At 48.5% G+C, this 27,279-nt stretch overlaps 1 protein-coding gene across 3 annotated transcripts in view; it reads left to right on the top strand.

Annotated features, from left to right (window-relative positions):
- Positions 1-10,719: 10,719 nt before the first annotated feature.
- Positions 10,720-27,279, top strand: part of LOC128332415 (retroviral integration site protein Fli-1 homolog) — a 44,665-nt gene continuing 28,105 nt past the window's right edge. For 2 of the 3 annotated variants that reach the window (XM_053266655.1, XM_053266654.1), the window contains exon 1: positions 10,720-10,812. In XM_053266655.1, the coding sequence (XP_053122630.1) occupies positions 10,795-10,812 (18 nt within the window). In that variant the 5' untranslated portion in view covers positions 10,720-10,794. Of the gene's footprint in view, positions 10,813-11,133; positions 11,327-27,279 lie in introns of those variants that run through there. The other variant, XM_053266656.1, reaches the window with a different exon arrangement.

Raw genomic sequence — 27,279 nt, 5'->3', positions numbered from 1 at the left:
TAACTAAAATGCTGAAAAGCCAGCTCTCTTGGTGTCCTGGACTGAGATTTCCTGGATGCTTCAGGCTGACTCTGCTTTTTTGAATTCATGGCTAGTCCCCATTGATCTAACTTCTGCTCAAAAAATCTGCCTACTTCACTTGTAAAACCAACTCTAGACTCTTGGTGTGGCTTCATTCAAGGACCCCACCGTATCTCTGTCCACCCTGACTGAAGCCTGACACAGTGAAAAACTGAGAAGGGAAATGCGAGATATTCCCTACCTCACTGAGAACTGGAAACATGAATATCTTATTATTTTAAAATATTTATACCTAGCCCCTCCAGGGCACTACTGCTCAGGGCGGTTTATAACACTGATAACATAGATCTCGATCAATAAAACACTAAGGAAAGTGAAAAGTCCAGGCTAAAGCCACAATTAAAATGACACATTTTAAAAATTTGACATGAAAAGTTATCAATGAAAAGCTAAACGCTAAGACACCTACCAATTATAAGCAGCAGATAAAAATATGAAAAAGGCTTTCTAAAAAGATGTGATTTAAAAAACATTTTTTAGAGCTTAGCAAAATGTCTCTTATGCTCGGTGGAAGGGCTGGAGAGAGGACAGGATGGTGGTATAATTTCTGGTGGGTAGGTACCATGTGACTCCTGTGATGACTGCTGCCAAATGCAACACTTTCCCTTAACTATCACTTATATGGGATAAAGGGAAATGCCGCCACCTAATGGCGCAGCGGGGAAATGACTTGACTGGCAAGCCAGAGGTTGCGGGTTCAAATCTCTGCTGGTATGTTGCCCAGACTACGGGAAATGCCGATATCGGGCAGCAGTGATCTAGGAAGAGCTCTGTGATCGCCAGGAGGATCTTTAGGGACTTGGAAACATGGCAGGGGTGTGTGATTTCTTCCATCCCAAGACGTGCTGGTGGCGACCTGGAACATCCGCTGAAGGGCTGAAGTTCAGCAGCCCTGCTTTAGGGGATGGAGGGGCTGTTGCTCAGTGGTTAGAGCATCTGCTTGGCATGCAGAAGCTCTCAGGTTCAGTCAGTTCCTGGCAGCATCTCCAGGTAGGGCTGGGAAAGACTCCTGTCTGCAACCTTGGAGAGCGGCTGCCAGTCCGTGCAGAGCAGGGCTGCACAACTTCAGCCCTACAGCTGTTGTTGAACTACAACTCCCATCAGACTACAACTCCCATCATCAGTGGCCAGTAGTCAGGGCTGATGGGAGTTGTAGTCCAATAACAGCTGGGTGGGCTAAAGTTGTGCAGCCTGGAGTAGACAAAACTGAGTTAGAGGGACATAAGAACAGCCCTGCTGGATCAGGCCCAAGGAGGCCCATCCAGTCCAGCATCCGGTTTCCCACAGTGGCCCACCAGATGCCTCTGGGAAGCCCACAGGCAAGAGGTCTGTGCATGCCCTCTCTCCTGCTGTTGCTCCCCTGCAACTGGTATTCAGAGGCATCCTGCCTCTGACTCTGGAGATGGTGCACAGCCACCAGACTAGTAGCCATTGATGGACCTGTCCACCATGAATCTGTCTAAGCCCCCTTTAAACCACCCCAGCTGGTGTCCACCACATCCCATGGCAGAGAGTTCCACAGATTAATTATGTACTGTGTGGACCATTGGTCCATCTAGCTCAGTATTGTCTACACCAGGGCTGCTCAAGCTTTGGCCCTCCTGCAGATGTTGGCCTACAACTCCCAGGCTTGGGTCCGAGGTTTTTAAGAGAGCGCCTTCTTCTTCATCAACCCCACCCCCTGTTAAGATCATCTGGGGAGATCCGGTGGCTGTTGCCACCAGCTCAGTTGGTGGCGACTTGAAACAGGGACTTTTCTAGAGTTGCCCTGGGACTCTGGAGTACACTTCCTAACGAAATTCGCATTTCTCTGGATGTCTTTAAGAAGGACCTAAATGCAGACCTCTTTAGTCCGGCTTTTAGTTTACAGTTCTCTAAAGCGTCGGATCTAGAGTTCTGATTGTATTTTAAATTGTTTTAATGATGTTGATGATTTAATTGGTTTTATACTGTGAACCACCCAGGGACTAAATAAATAAACCCAAGGTTTAGCACCCCAAGCTACTAAATAAATAAAAAAATAACCCCTGGCTATTGGCCACTGTGGCTGGGGGTTATGGGAGTTGTCATCCAAAAACAGCCAAGGGGGCCGAAATGGAGCAGCCCTGGTCTACACAGGCTGGCAGCGGCTTCTCCAAGGTTTCAGGCAGGAGTAGAGGTGGCCCCAATTCTGCTATCCAGCCTGAGTCCCTTTGACTCCAGAGAGGCCACATATTAAACCTGGGAGTTGCATGCCCGGGAAGGTCATTCATCACCGAGCTCTTCTTGACACATGGGCAAGAGACCCATCCCCATATAGGACCCCCAGCTGCTGTTCTACTGACCTTCAGACGTGCTGCTTTCCGAGACGGATGCCCCAGTGGGACCTGGTAGCGTCGGTCCTCTTTCTTAGGCAGCAATGTCAGGGGTCCTGCACGGTCTCTCTGAAGGGGGGTGGGTTGAATCGGCCAGGCCTCTCTGGACAGTGGGACTCCTGCTCCTTCCTTCGCCTGGGGTCTCTCCTGGCCATTCCCTCCCTATTCATATCCCCAGCTACCCGCCAGCCCATTGGCTCGACTCCCAGTTCGTGACTTTTCCTGAGTTTTGGGAAGGGGGAGATGGAGTTTCCGTGACCTCACAGCCCGGGCGTGTGTCTCTATCACGACTCTCCGGGCCCAGATCGGAGGCCAGGTGGTCAGATTTCGGGGAGAGAGGCAGACAAGAGGAAGTGGAAGGACTGGGGTGTGTGTGTGTGTGTGTGTGTGTGTGTTTTTGATGTTTATCTCTGGAGAGCATGATGCAGCCAGCTCACTCTCTTAGCCAGCCTTGCCTTGACCCCAAACAATACTGAAATGCTGCTTCCTCTCGGGCTCCTCTCTGGCAAAAACACACAACCCAGAGAAGCCCATCTCTCCTCTCCAAAGCCAATGGTGCTCTAACCCTTAGGCATTCTGCTTCAGACCCGGTGGCCAAAGGGGTACGTAAATCCCATAAATGCATACATTTGCAAGGGCTAGCCCGAGGCTTTCTGCCACCCCTGAGATGCAAAATGTGGCACTCCCCGCCACCCGGGAGATCCATGCAGGGGAAAGTGGTCATTTCAGGGATATGGTCCTCAAGCATTTAGGGTCTATTAGGGCGCAGCGGGGAAATGACTTGATTGGCAAGCCAGAAGGTTGCCAGTTCGAATCCCCCATGGTATGTTTCCCAGACTATGAGAAACTGTCGAGCAGCAGCAATACAGGAAGATGCTGGAAGGCATCAACTCATACTGAGTGGGAGGAAGCAATGGTCAACCCCTCCTGTTTTCTACCAAAGACAACCACAGGGCTCTGTGGTCTCTAGGAGCTGAAACCGACTTGATGGCACACTTTACCTTTACTTTATTATAAGTAAAAGTGAGTGCCAAGGTTGTCTTATGTCCTAGGACAAGAGTTCTCAAATTTGGGTCCCCAGATGTTGCTGGACTACAACTCCCATCCTCCCTAGCCACAGTGGCCAAAGGGTCTAGTACTTGGGTCCCCAAATTTATGTGCTTTCCGAATAACTGTCATTAAGATGGATGAGGTTTTTATCTTTGTATAACTTAAACTTGCCTCCTATTTGCTGTAATTGATTGCTCAAGAGATGTAATAATCTTTTCTTGTTTTCTCTATTTTTTAAAATAAAAATTTTTAATTAAAAAAAAAAAGAACTTGGGTCCCCAGATGTTTCAGGCTACAACTCCCATCACCCCCAGCCACAGTGGCCAAAAGTCCTCATACATGGCTCAACAGATGTTGGGATTAAGAATCCCAGCATCTGTGGCCATTGTGGCAGGGGGTGATGGGGTTTGTAGTCTGACGACATCTGGGGAGCCGTGTCTGAATCCCGGCACCTGTTGCCATTGTGGCAGGGTATGATGGAGTTTGTAGTCTGCAGCTGTGTCTGAATTAAGAATCCGGGCACCTGTTGCCATGGTGGCAGGGGATGATGGAGTTTGTAGTCTGCAGCCATGTCTGAATTAAGAATCCCGGCACCTGTTGCCATGGTGGCAGGGGATGATGGAGTTTGTAGTCTGAGAGCATCTGGAGAGCCGTGTCTGAGAACCCTTGCCCCGCGGGAATCTGCTCTGTGCAACCAACTTGGTTCTCTGTGCTGCTCCACGCACATATTTGTACCCGCGCCGATTACGCCACCTCCCTTCTCTCCAGTGAGCCTTTCCATGGAAGAAAGAGAGGAACAGAGGCCACCCCAGCTTTTCACAACTCATAGAGAAGCCTGGCCCCCTTTGTACTTGAACAGCCCTGGGCCCAAACCACGAACCCACAGATTGTGCAACAGCTCGGGATTGAGTAAGGGAGAAACAGAGAACCGCTTCTCGCTTTCAGCCCTCTCGTTCTCCCCGAAAAGAGGGCGAGAGAGAGGCAACCCAGCCCTGCCGATCAGAGGAAGAGATTAGAGCCAGGGATCGGAAACCAGGATGCCTGGGTTCCACGGGCCTGTCTCTCCCTACTGATCTACCCACCCACTGAATCTCCAGGGCCAGATTTTGGCACGAGCCAAGTGCCTCGCGTCATGAGGAGCCTCCAAAGACCCAGAAATGACTAAATTCTTAAGCGTTGCACAACATATTGCACAACATATTTTCATGGAAAGGTCTTTCTAAAGCAAATCGGCTTCTTGCAAGAGAACTGCTTTCATTCGCTAATTTGTTTGGCCTTGCACCTTTGCCCAAGTAAAAATAAGCTCCGTTCTTTCCATTTTTGTTGCCTCTTTTGTTAGAATCATACTTCTTTTTTTTCTTTTTTTTGTTTTTTGTTTGGTAATGTAACAGGGCCTGTTAGGCTCAACATAGCTTAGGGCCCCCGCCTGTCATAATCCAGTCCTGATCCAGGGCTAAGAGAAACCCTGGTGGCGCCATACCCGTAGGTGAAGAGAGGGGCCAAGCAACCCTTCCCCTTTTCAGAGAATCTCAGGGGAGGGGTGCCTGGGCCCGAAAGTGCCATTGTGCAACGGCCTCAGAGGTGGCAGGGAGCACACAACATCGGCCGGAAACCACAGGCCCCCACGCTCTCCGCAAAGCGCAACCAGGTGCGACAGAGCACCGAGCACAGGGCTTTGAATGGCGAGGCTGCTCTCCTTTCGCGCCCTGAGATGGGGAGCTCAGCAGCCCTCTCCGACTCGTTCTCAAGCCTTTGTGCAGCCTCAGGATTCGTGTTGTGGGTCCCGATGAGCAGGTTACAGCGCCATTCTTCCTACAACCGGGTGAGTCCATGGTGATGCACAAAGGCCCAACCCTTGCTGCACAGAACAGGAGAGAAACTCCAGTGCTAACTCCCGTGCAAAGCTCCCATGCAAATCTCCGGCGCAAGCCTCCCGCGCAAACCTCCCGTGCAAACCTCCCGCGCAAGCCTCCCATACAAACCTTCCCATTCAGATGAGGCCTCCTCGCCTAAGCTGTGTGTTTATGCTTCCCCTCTTCTGCTCCATCTCAGTTCAAAACAGAGCACGTTCTGCACGGACGAGAGCAAAATTGTGGGGAAAGATTGCACTCAAAGCCAACGTACAGATCTGGAGTTATGCACACTGATTCGCCTTCCTCATTTTCAGATGCTTTAGGAACACATCCCAAGAGACACTTAAATCACATTATCCCCCCCACACACACACACACTTCTCTACAGTGCTATCGCATTAACCTTTTGTTCAGAGGTTCTCAAACGTAGGTCCGCAGATGTTGGACTACACCTCCCATCATCCACTGCATTTTGGAGGGGGGTGATGGGACTTGTAGTCCAAGAAGAAGATCATGTTGCTGCACTGTCTCACTGGGATTTTGAAATGGCACCCTTGCAAAATGGCGCACAAGTTCCCGGCAACACATATGCCACATGCCCCAGGTTGCATGGCCACATTTTTGGACAATATGCCACAGGATGCCACTTGCTGTATAAGCACAAACATTTTGCACCAGGACAACACTAGACCGGAACACTAGCTCCAGACAGTGCATGTCGCTAGCACAGCGCTGGTCTGGGTGTCAGCCTTAAAAGATATCATGTTTCAACTATAATAAAGCAGAGTTTCTTAACCTTGGGCCCCCAGATGTTGTTGGACTACAACTCCCATCATCCTCAGACATGGCCTTTGTGGCTGAGGATGATGGGAGTTGTAGTCCAACATCTGGGGGCCCAAGGTTAAGAAACCCTGTAATTAAGGAATTCATATACTGGAGGGTTGAGAAAAAGAGGTCCTTGCCCAAATTCTCCTCCTACACCGCTGCAGAAGATTAGGAAGTCCTGCCTCCTGTTGCATAGAAAGCTGCCTTCTGAGTCAGGCCATTGTTCCTTCTGGCTCACTGTTACCCACTCTGACTGGCAGCAGCTCTTCAAGATGTTTGGCTCACTATTCACTACACGATTTATCTCTTCTAGCCCTGTCGAAAGAGTGTTTTTTCACTGGAGATGCGAGGGACTGAACCTTCTGTGTGCAAAGCACATATTCTACCAGTAAGCTACAGTCACTCCCTATCTGGGCCTCATGAACCAAAAGGCCTCTGAGCATGAGAGGCAGGGCGGTCTTGGCCTTGCATCTCTTCTCCACGTCTCTTAGTAATGTGTAGATGCAGGAGATCTAAACAGGAGAGGAGAGCTGGTCTGGTGGTAGCAAGCATGACTTGTCCCCTTAGCTAAGCAGGGTCCAACCTGGTTGCATATGAAAGGAAGACTAGAAGTGTGAGCACTGTAAGATCTTCCCCTCGGGATGGAGCTGCTCTGGGAAGAGCAGAAGATCCCAAGTTCCTTCCCTGGTAACTCCAGATAGGGCTGAAAGAGACTCCTGCCTGCAACCTTGGAGAGGCTGCTGCCAGTCTGGGTAGACAATACTGAGCTAGATGGACCAATGGTCTGACTCGGTATATGGCAGCTGCCTATGTTCCTGTGTTCCAGGAGTTGGAACTAGCTCTGAGGTCCCTTCCAGCTCTAACATTGTAGGACATGATTCGCATTTGGCCCTTAAAAGAGATGCCATGAGTCAAACGTGGCTAACATCTCTTTTGAAGACTATGCATGTTCATAGGAAAAGGATGACGCTCACCTATCAGATAATCCAGATTAAAAACAGTGACCGTGCTAAAGATTATTATTTAAATTAAAAATAGCACACCACATCAACCATGTTCAGAAGTTGGGTGGTGTTGGGGGGGGGGGGTTGGAGCTGGAAAGAATGAAAAATCATTTTTAAGGCAAGTGTACATGTAGACATGTGAAGAAAAGCCATCTCAAGGTCGGAAACCTGAGACAGAACTTACTTTCGGATTCATCTCATCTCACTACTAATTCATGGAAGCAGTTCGCAAATTACTAGTCCTCATGAGGAGAGATCGCATGATGGGCATCTACCTGCATGCATGAGCAGCATCCAAAGCATTAAAAGGGAAGGACATTGCTGGCAGTTCCAGCCTTTCAGTAGCTGCCTAACACCGCAGATCCTGAAACCAGCTCTCTAGCAAAAACTAAACTACTGTTCTCTCTTTCAACCGCTTTTCTTTTTATGTATTCATTTTTATTCCGTTTATATACTGCCTGACTCCAAAGGCTCTAGGCAGTTCACAGAAATAAACACAAAAATGTGCCTTACAGGATCCTCAACGTTGGGCCCCCAGATGTTCTTGGACTTCAACTCCCATAATCCCCAGCCCCAGTGGCCTTTGGTTGGGGAATATGGGAGTTGAAGTCCAAGAACATCTGGGGGCCCAACATTGAGGATCCCTGCAGGGCTCTTTTAAAGGCTGGTGCAGTGGATAAGTAACTTGCCTAGGGAGCAAGAGGCTGCCGGTTCAAATCCCCACTGGGATGTTTCCGAGACGATGGGAAACACCTATATTGGGCAGCAGCGATCTAGGAAGATGCTGAAAGGCATCATCTCATACTGCACGGAAGATGGCAATGGTCAACCCCTCCTGTATTCTACCAAGAAAACCAACTCGACACCGACTCGACGGCACCACTTTACCTGTAAAGATGTTAAACGATGAATGTCTTTAGGAAGCACATTTCACAGTCCAGGAGCAACTACAGAGAAGGCCTGTTCTCGAGTCACCGCCAGACGAACCAGCGGCATACGGAGATGGACCTCTCTTGATGACCTTAATGTGCAGTGGGGATCATGCAGAAGAAGGCGCTCTCCCAGGGAACCTGGCCCCACCCCTCCACCCTCTCCCAGACCAGGCCAAACTAGTTTCAGCCTCCAAGCTGATGGACCATCAGGATGCATTCCAAGACGGCTTTGCTTATGGAGCCACATAATTGCCCACCAGCGTCCAATTTCCATTGCAAAGTCACAGCAAACTTCAGGAGAGCCAAATTACACAGCGTAACCAAACAGCATGGCTCAGAATAATACCCCACCGCAAGCTTTCTTTTTTTCTGATGCTGCCACTGTAGACAGGGATGATGGGCGCTGTAGTCCAGCAAGAGCTGGTTAGGGGACCAAAGATGTGCGGAGCTGCCTAGAGTTAGCTTCTAGGACTTGGAACTAGATTCACATCAAGAGCCACACAGTTATGGCAGAGTGCACACATTTTTACATATATACAAGGAGAGGCGCGCTGGTCTTGTGGTGGCAAGCATGACTTGTGCCCCTGGCTAAGCAGGGTCCACCCTGGTTGCATTTGAATGGGAGATTCCATGTGAGCAGTGCAAGATATTCCCCTTAAGGGATGTAGCCGCTCTGGGAAGAGCATCTAGGTTCTAAGTTCCCTCCCTGGCAGTATCTCTAAGATAGGGCTGAGAGCGATTCCTGCCTGCAACTTTGGAAAAGCCGCTGCCAGTCTGTGTAGACAATACTCAGCCAGATAGACTGATGGTCTGACTCAGTATACAGCAGCTTCCTATGTTCCTATACACATGTAAATGTGGCACATGCTTTGAGATCCAGAATCACAGAGGACCAAGTCTGGTTGCTTAATTTCAGCCAAAGATCTCAAGTCTATCGAGATGGTAGTTTAGTGGAAGATGACCAGCGATTCTTATGGTCAAGGTTGCAGGACGTCCAGATGAAGTTTTGCACACCGCGTAGTGCTGAAGTTGCCTGTAGTGTGCTTCCATCAAGGCTGGCTGCACTCATAACATGCCCACGTGTCGGTGGTTGCTAATGAGGGTACTTCTGAATTCAGGTTGCCATCTCTGGGTAGAATCACACAGAGTAGGGAACAAGAGCTGGTCGTGTGGTAGCAAGCATGACTTGTCCTCTTTGCTAAGCAGGGTCTGCTCTGGTTTGCATTTGAATGGGAGACTACATGTGTGAGCACTATAAGATATTCCCCTCAGGAGATGGGGCCTCTCTGGGAAGAGCAGAAGGTTCCAAGTTCCCTCCCTGGCATCTCCAAAATATGGTTGAGAGAGACTCCTGCCTGCAACCTTGGAGAAGCCGCTGCCAGTTTGTGTGGACAAATATTGAGCTAGCTAGACCAATAATCTGACTTGGTAGAAGGCAGGTTCCTATGTTCCTCTGGTTTTCCCCAGCCCAAGATGCAGAGGGAACTTGACGTTGTCACTGCAGAGAGTCACATATCTCCGTTGGTTGGAAATTGCCAAGTTGAGCCAGAAGTACACCTCCTGTCAGCACCTCCTAGTGAGGGCCCTGGGTGCTATCCCACCCTTCAACTAGCTAGCCTTCCCCGCCTCACCCATTGGTCCTGATGGCAAGATGGTGGTGGTGGGCTCAGCCAGGATGAAGCAGAGGTCCATGAAGAGTGTGGGTTCAGACATAACCTGCACCTCAGAGGGAGCAGCACTTGATTTGGCAAGCCAGCTTCAAATCTTGGTTACACATCAAGTTTGAGGCCCCATGGGAGTGAACCTCCAGTTCCTGGCTTGATGTGTGAGTTCAGATGGTCAAAGACAAGTCAATTACCAACTTGGCCAGTAGATTCCACGTTATGTGTGAACCCACCCTCTGATTGAAGCTCCTCTTAGAGATTATCCCTCACGTCCCCTGTATGTTTCTCAGTATCAAGCCATTAACATCTCCTTTCTCTGCCAATATTTTCCACCAAGCCATTCACATCTCCAGGATTGTTGTCAAGAGCCTTCTGGATATAGATACCAATTCCTGGAAACGCCCAGCCAGGCCTGGAGAACTGGCAACTCAACTCTGAGAGGGTGTTATGCCATTTTTCTGGAGCTGCATAGAGGATTTCTGATCAGAGATGATTTTCAAATAGATCTCGGCTCTTGCATCTGTGCTTGGGCAGATTAAATGCTTGGGTCCTCCTGGTTTTGGTGGAGAACACCCCTTTGTGGCCCCATGTTTTGCAAAATAAACTCATCGAAACAGCCCTCCAGCTGAAATCCAACGGTCCTCCAAAGATCAAGGTCTTCTTTTCCATGGCACCCTTGTTTCTCCCCATCGACCTCTGGGTCTCCCCATTTCTCTCCAGATCTGAGCTCCCAACTTCTTCGCCTTCTTATCTTTTTGCAATTCAGAAAAGAAATTGCTCGCAAACCGACTGATGCTGCAAAAAAAAAAAAAAAAAAAAAAAAGAAGGTTTCAGAGCTGCAAGCTTGGTCACACCAATAGGAAACCAGCCCTGGCGGTTTGTGTGACTTCACTTCCCAAAATTAGACACACACACACACACACCCGAGCCCTGTTCATCCGGCCCCCCGTGCAAGATCAGCCCCTGCCAATGCAACTCAGCCAAGTGCCCATGGAGGTCTAGGCGGGAAGCGGCAGGTAGAGAGGCCTGATATGGATTGCACCATCAAGGTAAGTTCTGGAGATGTTCTTCCATCTTTGCCAGCAGCTGGTTCTCTCGCCCCCCTCTCAGTCTCCGGCTCGCTCTGTGCTGGTCTTCTGGTGCAGTTCCTCTCTCTCATACACACCCAGCTCCAGAAACAGGGCCCCCTCCGCTCTTTCCTTCTGGTACAAAAAAATTTCCTCTTCCTTCCCTTTCGTGGCGGTTGATGTCTCTGAGCTTAAAAAACCCAAACCAAACCACCACCAGAGACGCCTCCAGGGCTGAGGTGGAGAGCCCCTTCCACTGCAAAGTCTGGCCGACTGAGGGATAGCAACCACGGGAATAATTGGGGACCCCCAACCTCAACAGCAGCATGAGTGGAGTCAGAGACTCGTCTGCCCCAGCTGGGCAGGGCACAAGGAAAGAGGAGGCATCTGTAGAGATACCTGCCCTGCCCTGCCAAACTGCAGGATTACAGGGATGGACCTCAACAGTTGAAACTCTGCACCTCCAGAAACTGAAGGTACCCCCCCCCCATAAGAGGTCAGTTCACTTTTCCTTTGGGTTTTTGGAAGCTATCCTTTTCCAGCTTTCAACTGGTTTTGTCTTGTTTGACTTTATAATTTTACTATTGGTGTCAGTTCTTAAAACTTTTCATTCCTTTGCTCATCGCCGCTGATTTCTGATCTGATCGGCTTTGCCAACCCGTCACCACCGGCGTCTCAGGGTTCATGAATTATTTCGCTAAATACCCACTTTGCTTTAAAGCTCTATGGAATTTGACTGGCCTGAAACATGGAGAACCAGACTGATCTTTGATGATGATTGATGATGATGATGATGTATTTATTTTAAAGATCGTTTCAGATTGCTTTATATCAATGTTTTCTGACTGTCTTTAAAAGACACAAAACATTTCAGATGGATTTAGAGAAAGCTTTTCTGTCCTGCTTTTTAAAAGAAATCCTTTCAGATTGATAGATGGGTGGTTGCAGATCAAAAGAGTTGCAGTTTTGAGGAGCTGTGATCCTTAAACATGATTTTGCATGAACGTCTCCTTAGGTGGAGAAAACGTCTGAGTTTGGGCTGCAATGTAGATTAGGGCTGGTCTAATGTTCAGACACAAGGACATGCCAGAATCGGCTTCAGTTGAGGACCTAAGGAGTTCTTTGCTCCGACAGTGCCTCCAATCTACTTTGTGTTTGTTTATTTATCTTCAATTCGTGTGTGTGTGTGTTGTGTGTGTGTGTGTGTGGCGGTGTACACAATCCAAGTTACAATATACAAAAAAAATTAAAACAATGAAAACAATGAAAAACCATTCACAGAATAAAACAAAACAATTTCACAGCGTAAAACCTATTGGACCATTTAAAACTAGTTTTAATTAAAAGCCTGAGAAAGCAGGGTTGTCTTAAGGGCCTTTTTAAACGCAATCAGAGATGAGGAAGCTCTGGTTTTGACAAGGAGTGCATCCCAAAGCCCTGGGGCCGCCACAGAGAAAGCCCGGCCCGAGTCACTATCAGATGAGCTGGTGGCAACCCCACTGTAATCGGACCTCCCCAGATGATCTTAATAGGTGGCAGGTTTCATGACAAAGGAGGCGGTCTCTTAAGTACCCTGGACCTAAGCTGTTCAGGGCTTTATAGGTAAGAACCAGCACTTTGTATTTCGCTCTCAGACATTTATTTATTCACATTTTCTATCCTGCTCTTCCTCCAAGGAGCCCAGAGTGGTATACTACATAGTTAAGTTTCTCCTCACAACAACCCTGTGAAGTAGGTTAGGCTGAGAGAGAGGTGACTGGCCCAGAGTCACCCAGCAAGTCTCATGGCTGAATGGGGATTTGAACTCAGGTCTTCCTGGTCCTAGTCCAGCACTCTAACCACTACACCACGCTGGCTCTGTCGGCAGCCAGGGCAATTCTTTTAAAACCGGCCTTATAGGATCCCTTCAGGTTGCCTCAGAAACCAACCTGGCTGCCACATTCTGTACCAGTTGTAGTCTCCGGACTACATACAAAGGCAGGTCCACTTAGCAGGCATTACAGAAATCAAGCCTGGAGGTTACCAGCATATGGACTACTGTTTGGGGCTGGGCCTTCTCTGTGGCTGGACTACTTTTTAAAGGTCACTTACTTCCAGAAATGGGTGTAGCAGATGTATCAGCCAAAGGTGATAAAAAGCACTCCTGACTCAACCTTATAAACCAGAATTTTGGATCCGAGAGCACTCCCAAGATACATACCTGATCTTTCAGTGGGAGTGTGACCCCATCCAGAACAGGCAGATCTGAACCATCTCTTGGGTCTTGACTGCCCATAATCAGTACTTCCTTCTGATTTGGGTTCTACCAGTTTGTTATCCCTCATCCAGCCCATTACCACCCCAGGCAGGCATTTGGGGAAACGATAGCATTTCCTGATGAAGCTGATAGGGAGAAATAGATGTGGGTATCATCAGCATATTGATAACACCCTGCACCAAACCTCCTGGGGATCCCTCCCAGCGTTTTCATGTAGATGTTAAAGACAGAGCATTGGAGACAGTATGGAGCCTTGTGTCATATTTTATCTTCTTGGCTTCTCTGTGCTAAGGCAGCTTGTGTGAGTCCTCAGATTGTCCATCCTGCCTTTTGCAGTTTAAGAAGGGCCCCAAAATCTGGCTGAAGGGCCCCGAAACCCTCGAGCCAGCAGCAATTTGGGAGCCGGCTTAATGCAGCCCTCTAGATGTGTAAACTGTTGAAATGAAAGCAAGTTTATATGTCCAAACTTCTTTCTGGGCTAATGGCATCGGATTGTATTTCTATGGTAAAGTCCATGACAGCACTTTAATGGGGGGTGGGTAAACTGTCGTGATAACTGAGTTATCCGGCTTCCCAAACCATTTTTTAATTTGTTGGGAGGGAATTTTACATGCTTTTTAAATAAAATTCTCCATATGAGTGCCATTTGCCAACTGGTCAGAACAAACATGGTCATAGCCCATCTCTCCCTCCTTTTAAATAGGAGCCTATGCCTTTAACAGCGCTTTGATCTGCAGTAGTAAACAGGTGAAGCTTTTCACAGTAAGGAGAGGAGCATGATCTAATCAAGCTGCTGTTAAAGGTACAGGAGCCAGGAAAAGAAAAAGCTGGCAACCCTAATTTGCAGGGATCGTCTGGCAGAAGTTAAATAGGAAATACTCTCAGATTGGGGGGAAAGCACAACTACACTGTACTACTTCCAGCGGTAGCACTGGCATAAGCCAGTTTATTAGGGTTATGGTTAAGAGCCTGAGCTCTGAGCAAGGTCGCCAACTTTTTTTTTAACTGACCCCTGTGCCTTGAATAGCATCCTGGCATGCGGAAATCCAGCATGTGGAACGATCTCCATCACTTTCCTCTTCATATGAAAGCTTCATCTGTTTAATTTTTTTTAATCAGGCAGGCTGCTTTAAAGATATAGCGGCAGGGCCAGTGGACTCCAGTAACTTTAGCTGTCAACTGGAAACCCATAATCCAAGTCTCAACTGAAAGCACGACATTATTAGGCAAGCTACTTGATTTCCTCCGTTGCGTCCGTAAAATGCAAACAGCAATATGGATTATAGACTATCAGAACTCCTGAGATGATATATGTTTCCTTAATAACTGTGCATCAGGCAGAAATCCAACAGGAGAAGTTCCCCACCACCACTCGGAGGGGCAGCAATGGGGAACAACACTCCGTTTGTTGAATGCTGCTGTTCAAGGTAGAGGAGCGATTCCAGGGGGAAATGTGGCAACCCTAGATAGCAACACAGAGTACAAGGTGTAGGAGATGTCAAAGCCTCTGTCGATTCCTATCCCGCACGGGCCCCACCGCCTCTCAATACCTAGAAAACATTTGCATACTCGACTAACGTTGCTTAGGGTTGCCACCTTTTCCACTGCCCCCTGTTCTTGTGCCCCTAACTGCAGCTCGATCTATAGACATATTTCAGTGGCGATGTTTGTGTCCGTGCTGTGAAAAGCCAACTCTGGTGGATCAGAGTTGCTGTTGAAAGCACAGCAACAGACCAGTTTACAACTTGGTCAGTTGGCAACTGTAGTAACGACCGGCTGCTATGCTGCCAATATCTAGCATATGCTGCCTTGTGCCCCGTCAAAACAGGGAAAGTGCAATAGTCTTCTCTGAACATGCCAGGATCAGAGAGCCTTCAAGCCTTGTATCTTGCTTGCTCTACTGGTATTGGAGTTTGATCAGGGTTTCTTAACCTCGGCTCCCAGATGTTGTTGGACTACAACTCCCATCATCCTCAGCATCCACCAAGGCCATGTCTGGAGATGATGGGAGTTGTAGTCCAACAACAACTGTGGGCCCAAGGTTAAGAAACCCTGAGTTAAATGGTATAGGAGTGGAGAGGGGGGCATATCTTAGAGCATCTGCTTTGCATGCAGAAGGCCTCATGTTCAGTCCCTGCCTGGAGGCATCTCCAGATAGGCATGGGACGGGAGAGACTCCTGCCTGAAACTTTGGAGAGCTGCTGCCAGTCAGTGTAGACAACACTGAGCTCGATGAACCAAGGGTCTGACTCCGTATACGGCAGCTTCCTGGGTTCCAAGAAACGTCGATAATGCATTGCCATTGACGCGAGAATGGCCTCGAAGGCTAGGAGGTCGTCTTGGCCATACTTGAATGGCAGAGGGGGCCCGGAGGCAGCCCGGCCTCCTTGCCTTTTGCAGGGAGGAGCCGCCGTTCGGGCGGCAGAGCACCTGCTTTGCACACAGAAACCCTGGCCAAAGGGTCAGATCACAGCGGTGGAGAGAGAGACCTCCGATTCCGCGAACTGGGGAGCTGCTGCCAGCCAGAGTAGGCCACACTGTGATCGACAGACCAATAGTCTGACTCCGCAGGAGGCAGCCTCGTAAGTTCGCCGCCCGCCCGTGTCCTACTTCGCTGCTGGTTTTCAAAGCCTAAGCAGAGGGAAGGAGGCAGAATTTCACTAGCACCAGGTAGATTCAGGGGGTGGGATTTGATGGGGTGGAGGGAGCCCTGAGTCAAACACTGAGCTTCCCCACAAGTAAGTGTAAGTGTGTGTGTGTGTGTGTGTGTGTGTGTGTGTGTACACACAAAGAAAAACAAGAGCTGGAGAAGGAAGCCTTGGGACAACAATACCCCCTACACACAGAGAGAGAGAGACACACACCACACACCCACACCCCAGGCCCAGGATTCCAATGGCCAGGCAGGAAGTTGGGTCTTCATTCCTCACCCCACGTCCAGTGCTGACCGCTCCACCCCACCCTTGATGATGGAAGATGGGCAGGCTATTTCAAGCCTCCTTGGCTAGCCGGCAGGCAGGCTGGCAGCCCCAGCACCCGGCTCGGCAGCCCTTATCAGCCCCAGCAGAAGCTTCCGGCTTTGTGGCCGCAGAAGACTTCCTGCCTGCGTTTCCTGTGTTTGCTGTCCCACCAGCTTCTCGCAGCTCCCTCGGTCGCACCCGCCCGGCCCCCTGCCACCCCCCACCCCGTAAACCTCGCAGGCGACACGCTCCGCCTCTCTCCCGCCGCGCACCACTGAGGTCCCTCGGCTCGCCCGGCGCAAAGAGTGGCACTTGTCATTTCTAAACGTGATTTATCACTTTCCTGGCCCACCCCTCCTCCCAGGGGCAAAGGCCGTTCTCCCCACCACCGCCACATTTGTATCCGCACGACAACCCTGTGAGGTAGGGTAAGCTGAGAAAGAGCGCAGCGTTCCCGCTAACAGGGATTCCCAGATGTTGTGGACTACAACTCCCATCATCCCCAGTCGAAGGCCGTTGCAGCAGGGGAGGATGGGGGGTGTATTCCGCATCTGGGAAACCCTGTTACAGCGAACACGGCACACCACCCAGATCAGTGTTCCCTCTAACAGAGATTCCCAGATGCTGTGGATTACAACTCCCATAATCCCCGAGCAAAAAGCATTGCAGCTGGGGATTCTGGAAGTTGTAGTCAATAGCATCTGGGAATCCCTGTGAGAGGGAACATTGCCCACCCTGTGAGTTTCATGACTGAGAGGGGATTTGAACTCGGGTCTCCCCAGGCCGAATCCTCACAACAACCCTGTGAGGTAGGATAAGGTGAGAAAGAGTGCAGCTTTCCCTGTAACAGGGATTCCCAAATGTTGTGGGCCTACAACTCCCATCATCCCCAGGGCTGCACAACTTCGGCCCTCCAGCTCTTGTTGGACTACAATGCCCATCCTCCCTGACCGTTGGCCACTGTGGCTGAGGATGATAGGAGTTGTCGGCCCACAACAGCTGGAGGGCCAAAGTTGCACAACCCTGCTCTGACCACTAGGTCACCTGGCCCTGGGTGAGAAGTATACCCCACCATTCTGCAATTCCTCCACCCTCACAAGTCTCCATCAATTTCCCAGCATTCAGAGGCAGTGGTGGTATTTTTCCTCCACCACCAGCAGCAGCGGTTTGGCTGACTCCAGTTGAACCCAGGTTAGCTGGGATTGATTGTCGTTGGGAGGGATTTTATTAATGGCTGTTCCTTTAGCAAAACAAACGAGAGATTAAGAAAACAATAACAATCAGCCAGTGCAGATGTCATGCTTTTTGTCTGGAAGTGATTGACTCAGCTCTGGCCCCTTTGGATGGGCAGAGTTAAAAAGTGTAAACACAATTGCTTGTTTTACGCCAGGACCGCACAACTCCAATGCCCTAGTGGGCTGGAACCATCCACAACTTGGCATGCAGGGGCTGAGGTCGATTTTTAGCACATTACATGTGCTAAAAGTGTGAGCACTGCAAGATATTCCCCTCAGGGGATAATGGGGCCACTCTGGGAAGAGCAGAAGGTTTCAAGTTCCCTCCCTGGCTTCTCCAAGAAAGGGCTGAGAGAGATTCCTGCCTGCAAACCTTGGAGAAGCCGCTGCCAGTCTGTGAAGACAATACTGAGCTAGCCAGACCAATGGTCTGACTCAGTATATGGCAGCTTCCTATGTTCCTATGTACATTAAAATTAAAAATATCATGAGTTACTTGTGGGTCTATTCCCCCCCTGTCAATGGGCCCATCGTTTCAACCAAGAAAATAAGCCCTGTCCTGCTCAATCAGTGGGGCCCCTGGAGTGCACGCCAGCCCCAAACAAATGCCAGGTCCTCTCCTCTCCCTAAACCGTTGTTGCTTTCCGGCTGCAGTCCTAGGCATGCTTACATGGGAGTAAGCCTCTCTGGGAGCACCATGGAACACATTTATGAGGAAACAGGCATAGGATGGCGCTATAAGGCAGTTTCCAGCTCCCGTGTTGCTGCAGGATACCTGGGGGCCAGTAAAATAGTCCCTACGGGCTGAATCCGGCCCCCGGGCCTTATGTTAACTTGTGCAGGCCTGTTTTAGGCCATTGGGGAAATACGTTGCGGTCGCGAAGCGATCGCAACCTGGCTTCCTCCTTCCCTGAATTCCGCAAGAGGACAAACCTCTCAGATACCAGAGGGCTTTTTGTGGCCACCACTGTGTCTGCCACAATCTTTTTTGGAATAATACATTTCTTGATCATTAATTAATTATTTATTTAATAATGCATTTATTAATTTATTAATAATGCACTTATTACAATCTTTCCACTGTTGGCTACCAAAGCCCCCCTGGAGAAATGGCAACCCTCAATTTGGCACCCGACACTTTCATTTGACTCGTAGGCCCAACCTCAATCTTTATTTATTTATCTTCTGCAATCAGGCGGTCCAATTCCCAGTTCTGAGGATTTCCTCCAACTCTATGGAAGCTTCTCATTCGACAATGAAGTATGTGTGCACAGATCAGGAAAATGCATGGTGTGTGTTGTAGTGGCGCATGTTATGTGCACAAATTACACTCACAGACCATTGTACAGTTCTGAATTTTCCTTTTTTAAAAAAGCCCCAACATAGTTCCTAGCTGTAGAGATTGCCGTTCAGATGATACTAGTATGCCACACACACACACACACACACACATTCTTGTGCACACTAAAACACGTGGTTTACTTGTGCAAAAACATGCTAGATGTGAATTGTAGGCTTTGCTCTGTTTCTTTCCTTTCTCTTTTTCGTTCTTTCTTTTCTTTTTGCTGTCTCACTCTTTTGTCTAATCTTAGATTGTCAGCTCTGCAGAGTTAGGGTCATATTTTTACCTTATCTCCACAAAGCACCAGGGTAATGCGTGGCTAAAAGAGGAATGGTAGAAATAGATCAAAAGATAAACGCAAGCAAACGGGTTGATGGAGGGGACGTTTCAAACGGAGATGCAGCATGTCAGAGACTGGCAAAGAAAGGTCCTGGGTGACATGTTGCCTTGTTCAAAATACTGGGGGGGCAGGCCGAAGATGAGGCTAGTTTAGATCCCCAGTATTTAAGGGTCAAACCATCAATGGTGTTACATGGTTGCATTTTGGCTGAGAAGACGAGAATAGAAGCCCATGTTTGACACCATGTGTGGTTCTCTCTAAAGAGCCGCTGCACAGAGCTCAGTTTGGAATGTAAGATGCCATATACTGAGTCAGACCCTTTGTGCACCTAGCTCAGTATTGTCTGCACTGACAGGCAGCAGCTTTTCCAGGGTTTCAGACGGGAATCTTTCCCAGCCCTTCTTGGAGATGCTGCCAGGGACTGAAACTTGGACCTTCTCCATGCAAAGCAAACATGCCCCCATTCCCCCATCTGGATCAAAACTACAGCACAGGGGGAGGGAAGCAGAATATTTTCTCTCTGCCCCATTTTCCTGGCCCAAATCTCCCCTCTGCTTTTGCCCTGGGAGGAGGCTGCTATAAGCACAAGAGCACCTTCCCTTCTGCGCCCCAGAGCAACTTCGGAGGGGACTTTCACTGGAACTTTATCACAGGGGGGTGTTTTTCATACAGGGCTTTTTGTTACCTTGAAGTCCCTGTGAGTTATCGGACAGCACATCACACACAATTCGGGTTTTTCATTGCACGTTAAGAGTCTAGCCCGATTTATATCCAAGGTAAAAAACAAAAATCCATTTTTTGCATCGGTTTTGGGGGGCAACTTCGAACTCACAGTAAAGCCTCAGTAAACGTGCAGTAAAGCTTGCTCGTAAAGCCTGTGTGAAAAACGCCAGGGAGACAGTTGTAACTTCCCTTGTGCCACATGCCAATTCATCTCTCTCTCTCCCTCTCTCTCTCCTCCTCTCTCTCCCTCTTTCTCTCTCTCTCCCTCCCTCCCTCTCTCTCTCTCTCCTTCTCTCCCTCTCTCTCCTTCTCCTTCTCTCTCTCTCCTTCTCTCTCTCCCTCTCTTTCTCTCTCTCTCCTTCTCTCTCTTTCTCTCCTTCTCTCTCTCCCTCTCTCTCTTTCTCCCTCTCTTTCTCTCTCTCTCCTTCTCTCTCTTTCTCTCCTCCTCTCTCCCTCTCTCTCTTTCTCTCTCTCCCTCTCTCTCTCTCTCTCCCTCTCTCTCTTTCTCCCTCTCTCTCTCCCTCTCTCTCTTTCTCTCTCTCCCTCTCTCTCTTTCTCTCCCTCTCTCCCTCTCTTTTTCTCTCTCTCCTTCTCTCTCTTTCTCTCTCCCTCCCTCTCTCTCTCTCTCTCTCACACACACACACACACACACCACTGCTATTTTTAAGGGGGGAAAGAGAGAGACGGAAACATGTGGTTTCGTGTGCAGTTTGAACCTCAATTAACTTATTGAGGGCAACTTTCATCTTGGAAAGGTGATTGGAGAGGGCTTCAAAAGCTTGCCGTGCTTTGGTGCATACCCTCTCGGCCCTGCCTGGTGGAACCCACGGCATTGTGGCCCTCTGAGGCAAGACCCTGGTGGGGGCCAGCCTGGCAAGTGGTGCAGTGGGCAGGGGGGAGGGAGGGTTGCCAGCAGCCCCCCCCTTCTCTCCTCCGGCTGCTTGCAAGCTTTGCAAAGAGTGTGGAAATCTGCAAGGGTCAGATCAGTCCCAAAGAGCTGCTCTGTCTGCCGCCTGAGGCAACTGCCTCACCTTGCCCCATGAAAGGGCCGCCTCATTGCTCATCATTACAGCTGCTGCCTGAAGTCCATACAGATAGCAAGGAGAAGAAAGAAAGAAGCAATCCATGCGTTCATCCCCCTGACTTCCACGTTCTACCAAATTCCCAGGGCTGCTGCGATCGGAAAGGACTCTCTTGCTTCGGCCCATTGAAGTGAGAAAACCCTTAACAGCAGCCCACACATGTGAATGTTTGTGTGACTCTATTCTTATCTGAGTCAGTGCAGAAATTAAGCAAGCAAATCTTTTCCTGTCCTGGGAGATAAAGAGACTGGAAAGGATTCACCTGCTTAATCTCGGCATGCCAGTCTGTTGTTAAAGGCAGGCACAAGAACCACCCGGGTTCTACAGAAGAAAGCAAGCCAGTCCCACAGAGACATCGACTTTCAGCTTGCTTTGTTTTCCCGTCTAAGCAAGGTCAGGGCGGGGTTGCTAGCTAGCCGGGGAGGGGAAGGGAGAGATAGTGAACTGACTTGCTTCTGTCTCTCTAACAGAAGTTTGACCTGCAGAAATTACATGGGGGACCTTTCATGGCATGGACCTTTCATGACGCAGACCCTCAATTTTCAATGGAAGCAATCCACAAAGAGAGGAAGGGTTTTTCTGATCATGAGGCCCTTCTCATGATCAAAGTGGGTTGGGCTGGGGGAAAGGCAGGATCCTACCTGCCTTCCCCGAAATGATCAGAGCCTCTTCTGTCCCCTGCTAACTGAGCAAAGAGGCACCTTTTTAAAGAGACGATTTTCTTTACTTATGAGCAGGGGAGAGCAACTGGCCCTATCAATCCCCAGCACAACATCCCTCCAGTGGCTGTTGCTGGTGTCTATCTTATGTTCCTTTTTTAAGATTGTGAGCTATTTGGGGACAGGGAGCCATTTTGTTTCTATCTATCTATCTATCTATCTATCTATCTATCTATACATACCGTTTTGGGAACTTTTTGTTGAAAAGCGGTATATAAATATTCATCATATTCATATTCCGGGCTCTGCTGCTTGTGCACACACATGACTGGGGCAGCGACAGAATCCGGAAGTGGGATCAGGAGGAGGAAGTCTTCCTGTATCCCACAATGCACCTCACGAGCAGCAAAAAGGCAGCCTGCAGCAGTCAGTATGAGATGATGCCTTTCAGCATCTTCCTATAGCGCGGCTGCCTGATAAAGGTGTTTCCAGTGGGGATTCGAACCGGCAACCTTCTGCTTGTTTGTCAAGCATTTCCCCGCTGTGGAATTAGCTCTTAATTTATTTAGGTTTTTAAACCGTGAGCGGACTTCCTCTGAAGTTTCTAAAGGGTGTTTCCAACCAGGGCGACTTCCATATGGCAATAAAGTGCGGGATATCTTTTCCCGCAAGCGTGATCTCACTTCCTGTGCACACAGTGCTGCAGGCTTCCACGCTACCCTCAGTACACACAACAAGCAGCAACCTTGCGTGATTTCCACAGCGCCCCCTGCTGGCCAACCCTTGCATTCAGCAAATAATCCACCCTTTCCCCTAGTCACCACAAAAACAGTAATAAAAAAGGGCAAGCTTTTCTCGGAGATTAGTCAGGAATAGCAGCAAACTTCCTTGCCAGGCAACTAACCTGCTACTGCTATGCTTCCCTTACAGCGCGTAACCACAAGGGAGTAGTGGGCGAGGTCACACTCTCAGTTTCTGCAGAGGAATTGCAAGGAATTGCCAGCCTACCAGGCCGGGCCAATGCCCCACACGAACTGACAGAATGCCCCATCACACAGGTTTACAGGCTTCCTCAGGATCTGAGCTGATAATAAAAATCCTCCCTGATGTCCAAAAAATGATCAAAAGAAGTAATCAGAGAGTCATCTGGCACCTTGAAGACTAACAGATATATTGCAGCATAAACCTTTGTGGTCTAAAGCAGGGATTCTCAACGTTGGGTCCCCAGATGTTATTGGACTTCAACTCCCATAATCCTCAGCCCCAGTGGCCTTTGGTTGGGGATTATGGGAGTTGAAGTCCAATAACATCTGGGGACCCAACGTTGAGAATATCTGGTCTAGAGCCGACATCATCAGACACATGAAGTGTTATGGTCAGTTGGTGAACAAAGGACCATAGGAAGGTGCCTTATACCAAGTCAGACCATTGGTCCATCTAGCTCAGTACTGTCTACACTGACCGGCAGCAGCTCCTCTAAGGGGTCCACAAATATTGGCCTGGTTTATTAAGCAAGCCTCAGTTCGTCCTCACTACCAACTGCCTCCAGCTCCTCTAACAGTTGTGGTGAACGTCAGGAGGAAGCAAAGATTCTCTCCCTTGCATGGTGATACGGAGAAGGGAAGAAACGTGCGGAGAAGGGAAGGAAAAATAGGGGCCTCTTCTGCAATCTTCTTATCTTCCCTCAAACTGATGTGCAAGTGACGGGAGATTTTGTCTCCCGCCTGAGCCCTCTGGCCCATCCAGAAGGCTCCACAGAGAGGCAGAGCCCATTTGCCCAGCAGTTTGGAGAAGGTCAGAAAATTCAGAAGAAGAAGCAGAAGTCTCTCCTTCTTCTTCCGAAAGCCTCCAAGTGAGTGAGCGTCTGTTGCAAGATGCACAGTCTTTGCTAGAAGACCTAACCATGTACATATGTGTAGCCAGACGGTCTGGTCTTCTCGGATTCAGCCCTTATCTCTAGTAGCAAGCACCAAACCCAGGAGGTTCTCCCCATGATTTGGAACGCTTCCAAATCGTGTAAACAGAATTTTCTACAGCTCAGGGCTTACCTCTTCACACAAGCACTGAACCCAGGAACAGCAGGAGATTTCACACAGATATCTCAGGAGATATAACCTCTGCTAATTGGGCAAAAAGGCACCTTTTAAATGTGGCGATTCTCTTTATTGAGCAGGGGGAGAGTAACTGGCCCTATCCATCCCCAGCACAGGACCTCCAGTGACTGTTGCTGGTGTCTCTCGTATGTTTCTTTTTAGATTGTGAGCCCTTTGGAGACAGGCAGCCTTCTTATTTATTTATTATTTCTCTCTGTAAACTGCTTTGGAAACTTTTGTTGAAAAGCGGTGTATAAATAATTGTTGTGGTGTCCAAATATGGTCACCGAGCATTTTGGTTTGCTACAAGATTAACTTTTCCATCCCAGACGTCTTCAAAATTGCTTTAGTATCCACTCAATATTTTTTTCTTTTGCTGTCTCAGGTCTTAATTAAAGGATTTTTCACTCTCTCCCTTCCTCCCGATTCAAAGCAAAAGTCAGGTGCTGATTACTTAATTGACTTGATTAAGCAGGCATCAGTAAAGGCCATGCTTGGAGCGCAGAACAAGTCTTGCGGTCAGCAAAGGCCCATTCACACGTTATGTTCGACACTCATACAATGAGTGTACAGTGTACACAGGTGCAGATCTGTACACAGGTATAGCCATTCACATGTTACGTTGAACGCAGGTACAGAAATACACTTCCTATCTTACCAGGCATTCGAAGGGCCGGTATCTGGGTTCACTTTTAAAATGAAGACAGGTACAGTCATTCACACAACCATGTGTACGACTGTCTGAATTGGGCTCCAAAGTTGGGCCTCTTAATGTAATATACCAACAAATTGATGTGATACGTGTCACTGTTTTATGCTGACAATACAGACACCGCATATCATGGTCCTAAAGCTTGAATTAATTATCTTTAAAAGGCCGTTGTTTAAGAACATATGAACATAAGAACAGCCCTGCTGGATCAGGCCCAAGAAGGCCCATCTAGTCCAGCATCCTGTTTCACACAGTGGCCCACCAGATGCCGCTGGAAGCCACAGGCAGGAGTTGAGGGCATGCCCTCAACTCCTGCTGTTACTCCCCTGCAACTGGTACTCAGAGGCATCCTGCCTTTGAGGCTGGAGGTGGCCTACAGCCCTCTGACTAGTAGCCAATGATAGGCCTCTCCTCCATGAAGTTATCCAAACCCCTCTTGAAGCCATCCAGGCTGTTGGCTGTCACCACATCTTGGGGCAGAGAATTCCACAAGTGGATTATGCGTTTAAAGAAGCCTTATTGGCTTTTAGCCTGTTGGCTAAGGCCTGTTGGCTTTTAGGAATCAACTAAAGACACATCTCTTCAGCCAAGCTTTTTAGTTAGTTGGTGTGTTTTTATGGAGATTTAAATCTGTTTTTTATATGTTTTAACTGTTCAGTTCTTGGTTTGTTTAATGCTGTTTTATCCCCCCGCCCCGCCCAACTAGTTGTTCTAGAGTCGTTCCTGCACTGTACATCTCGGACCCACCTGTTGAACAACTGAAAAAGGATCCTGTCCTTGACATTTTTACATAAAGTTTAAAATGTAGGAGACAAAAGCACAGTTACTTTTCCCAACCGCAGCAATTGGACAGCTACTACTCTGGGTGAAAAGAGGGTAGCCAGAAAGTGAATTTGTTTGTAGAATGGCAGTTCACAATTATTAAAGATGTAAACAGCAAAGCAATATTTGTTTATTTTACATTTATATCCTGCTCTTTTTCCAAGGAGCCCAGAGGACATGGCTATGTCCTCACAACAACCCTGTGAGGTAGTTTAGGCTGAGAGATACAGCCTAATGTCTTTAAAATCATTGCAATATATTGTACAGGTATGTGTATATAATCTTCTAACTCCACATTCTGTGTTGGAGTGATTCCTGTTTTGAGGAAACAAAATAATATTTTAACAATTTAAAACTTAAATTAAAAAGTTAAAAATATACACTGGAAATCACTGACACAGACTGTATATATATATATATATTTTAAATTTAAGATATAAAATATTATTTTATTTCCTCAAAATAGGAATTACTCCAACACAGAACATGGAGTTGGAGAAGATTTTCAGTTGGGTTGACACCACTACAGTTGTCTGGGCAGCCTCAGAGCGAGGTGAAATTGACCGATTTTTAAAGCTTGGAGAAGCCCTGTGTCAGTTTCACTTCTGCAGAATTTGCTGGAGGTGAAACTAAGAAAGGCCTTGTAAGAGGTTCTTCTAAGTTTAGTTGGAAATTCTGGGTTGCTCTTCCCTCCCCTTTTTTCCCCTGGCTCTGTGCCTTTAGCAGCCACTTGTCATGCAGAGAGTCACCATGTTGTAGCAGATTGCATCTTAGACTTGGACCAGGGAAAGCCAAGTTCAAATCTCCACACAGTCATGAAGCTCACTGGGGTGACTTGTGATTAATCGCCCTCTCTCAGCCCAACCTGCCTCATAGCGCTGTTGCCCTGAGCTCCGTGGAGAAAGCACAGGTCATACGATACGATACAATAAGATATTATATGTATCATATACGATATACAATACGGTGTCATGTAGCTTTGCATGAAACAGAAATAAAAGCCCTATTCACATGTTATATTTGACATTGGTACAATCTGTATACAGGTACAGTGATTCGCATGTTATTCACATGACATAGCAGTATACTTCTCATATGTACCAGGCATTTGAGGGGGATGATGCAGGTAGAGTCATCCAGAGACACCTGAAAGCTGGCACAATATAATGCCTGCATTTATTTTACTCTTAGTTATGGAAATTGTTTGTATCCTGCACAATACTGCTCAGCAGGGCTCACAAAGAGACAGCACCTAGGCCAGGGTGACCCACAGAGCTTCGAGGCTGCATGGAGATACTGGGGCGGCTCTTCCATGAGGCCAGGTGAGGCAGTAGCCTCAGGCGGCGGCTTGTTGGGGCTCCAGCAAGGTGGCAAGGTGGCCACCCAAGGGGTGTGGGGCAAGGCAACATTTAGCAACTTGCCCCTGGGATCACAGTACCTTGGGCTGTCCTGAGAGATCCCCTAGCTACTATTTTCTAGGCTAGGCTTGCTCAATTTAGCACACACACGCCCAGCTGTTTTTGGACTACAACACCCATAATCCCCAGCCACAGTGGCCAATAGCCAGGGATTATGGGACTCAACCTCCTGCATGAAAACCCTGTCCTTTGCCAATAAGATGGGGAGGAGAGCTGGTCTTGGGGCCACAAGCATGAATTGCCACCTTTGCTAAGCAGGGTCTGCCTTGGCTTGCTTTTGGATGGGAGGCTGCATGTGAGTGCTGTTGGATATTCCCCTTAAAGGGGATGGGGCCACAGCTCAGTGGAAGAATATCTGCTTTGCATGCAGAAGGTCCCAGGTTCAATCCATCTCCGGGTAGGGCTGGGAGAGACTCCTGCCTGAAACCTAGCTGCTGCCAGTCTGTGTAGGCATTGCTGAGCTGGATGGACCAATGGCCTGACTCAGTGTGTGGCAGCTTCCGACGTTCTTATGAAATGACCCCTCCCCCTTCACAATTATTTTGCTCCCCTGTAGTCTCTGCTTCGGATTGTGGCCAAATTGATAGCTCAGGGGAAGCTTAGAAACAAGGCCAGATGGGGACAGCTAACCTCTCTCTATAGCAGAGCTGAAACAAATGTGCAGGAAGGCAATTGTGTTGCGGTGGGTGGGTGGGGTGGAGAATACTCTTTGAGCTGGAACTTCTTTGCAAGTATTTGGATTTGGATTCTAATTTGCATTTCCCCAGCCCACACCCGCCACATTCTCAGTGAAAGTGCCTGTTGAA

This window comes from Hemicordylus capensis, chromosome 7 (assembly GCF_027244095.1).
Source record: "Hemicordylus capensis ecotype Gifberg chromosome 7, rHemCap1.1.pri, whole genome shotgun sequence".
NCBI classification, from domain to species: Eukaryota; Metazoa; Chordata; class Lepidosauria; order Squamata; family Cordylidae; genus Hemicordylus; species Hemicordylus capensis.
Note: the sequence above shows the minus strand (reverse complement) of the source record. Positions and strands in the feature narration are given on the sequence as shown.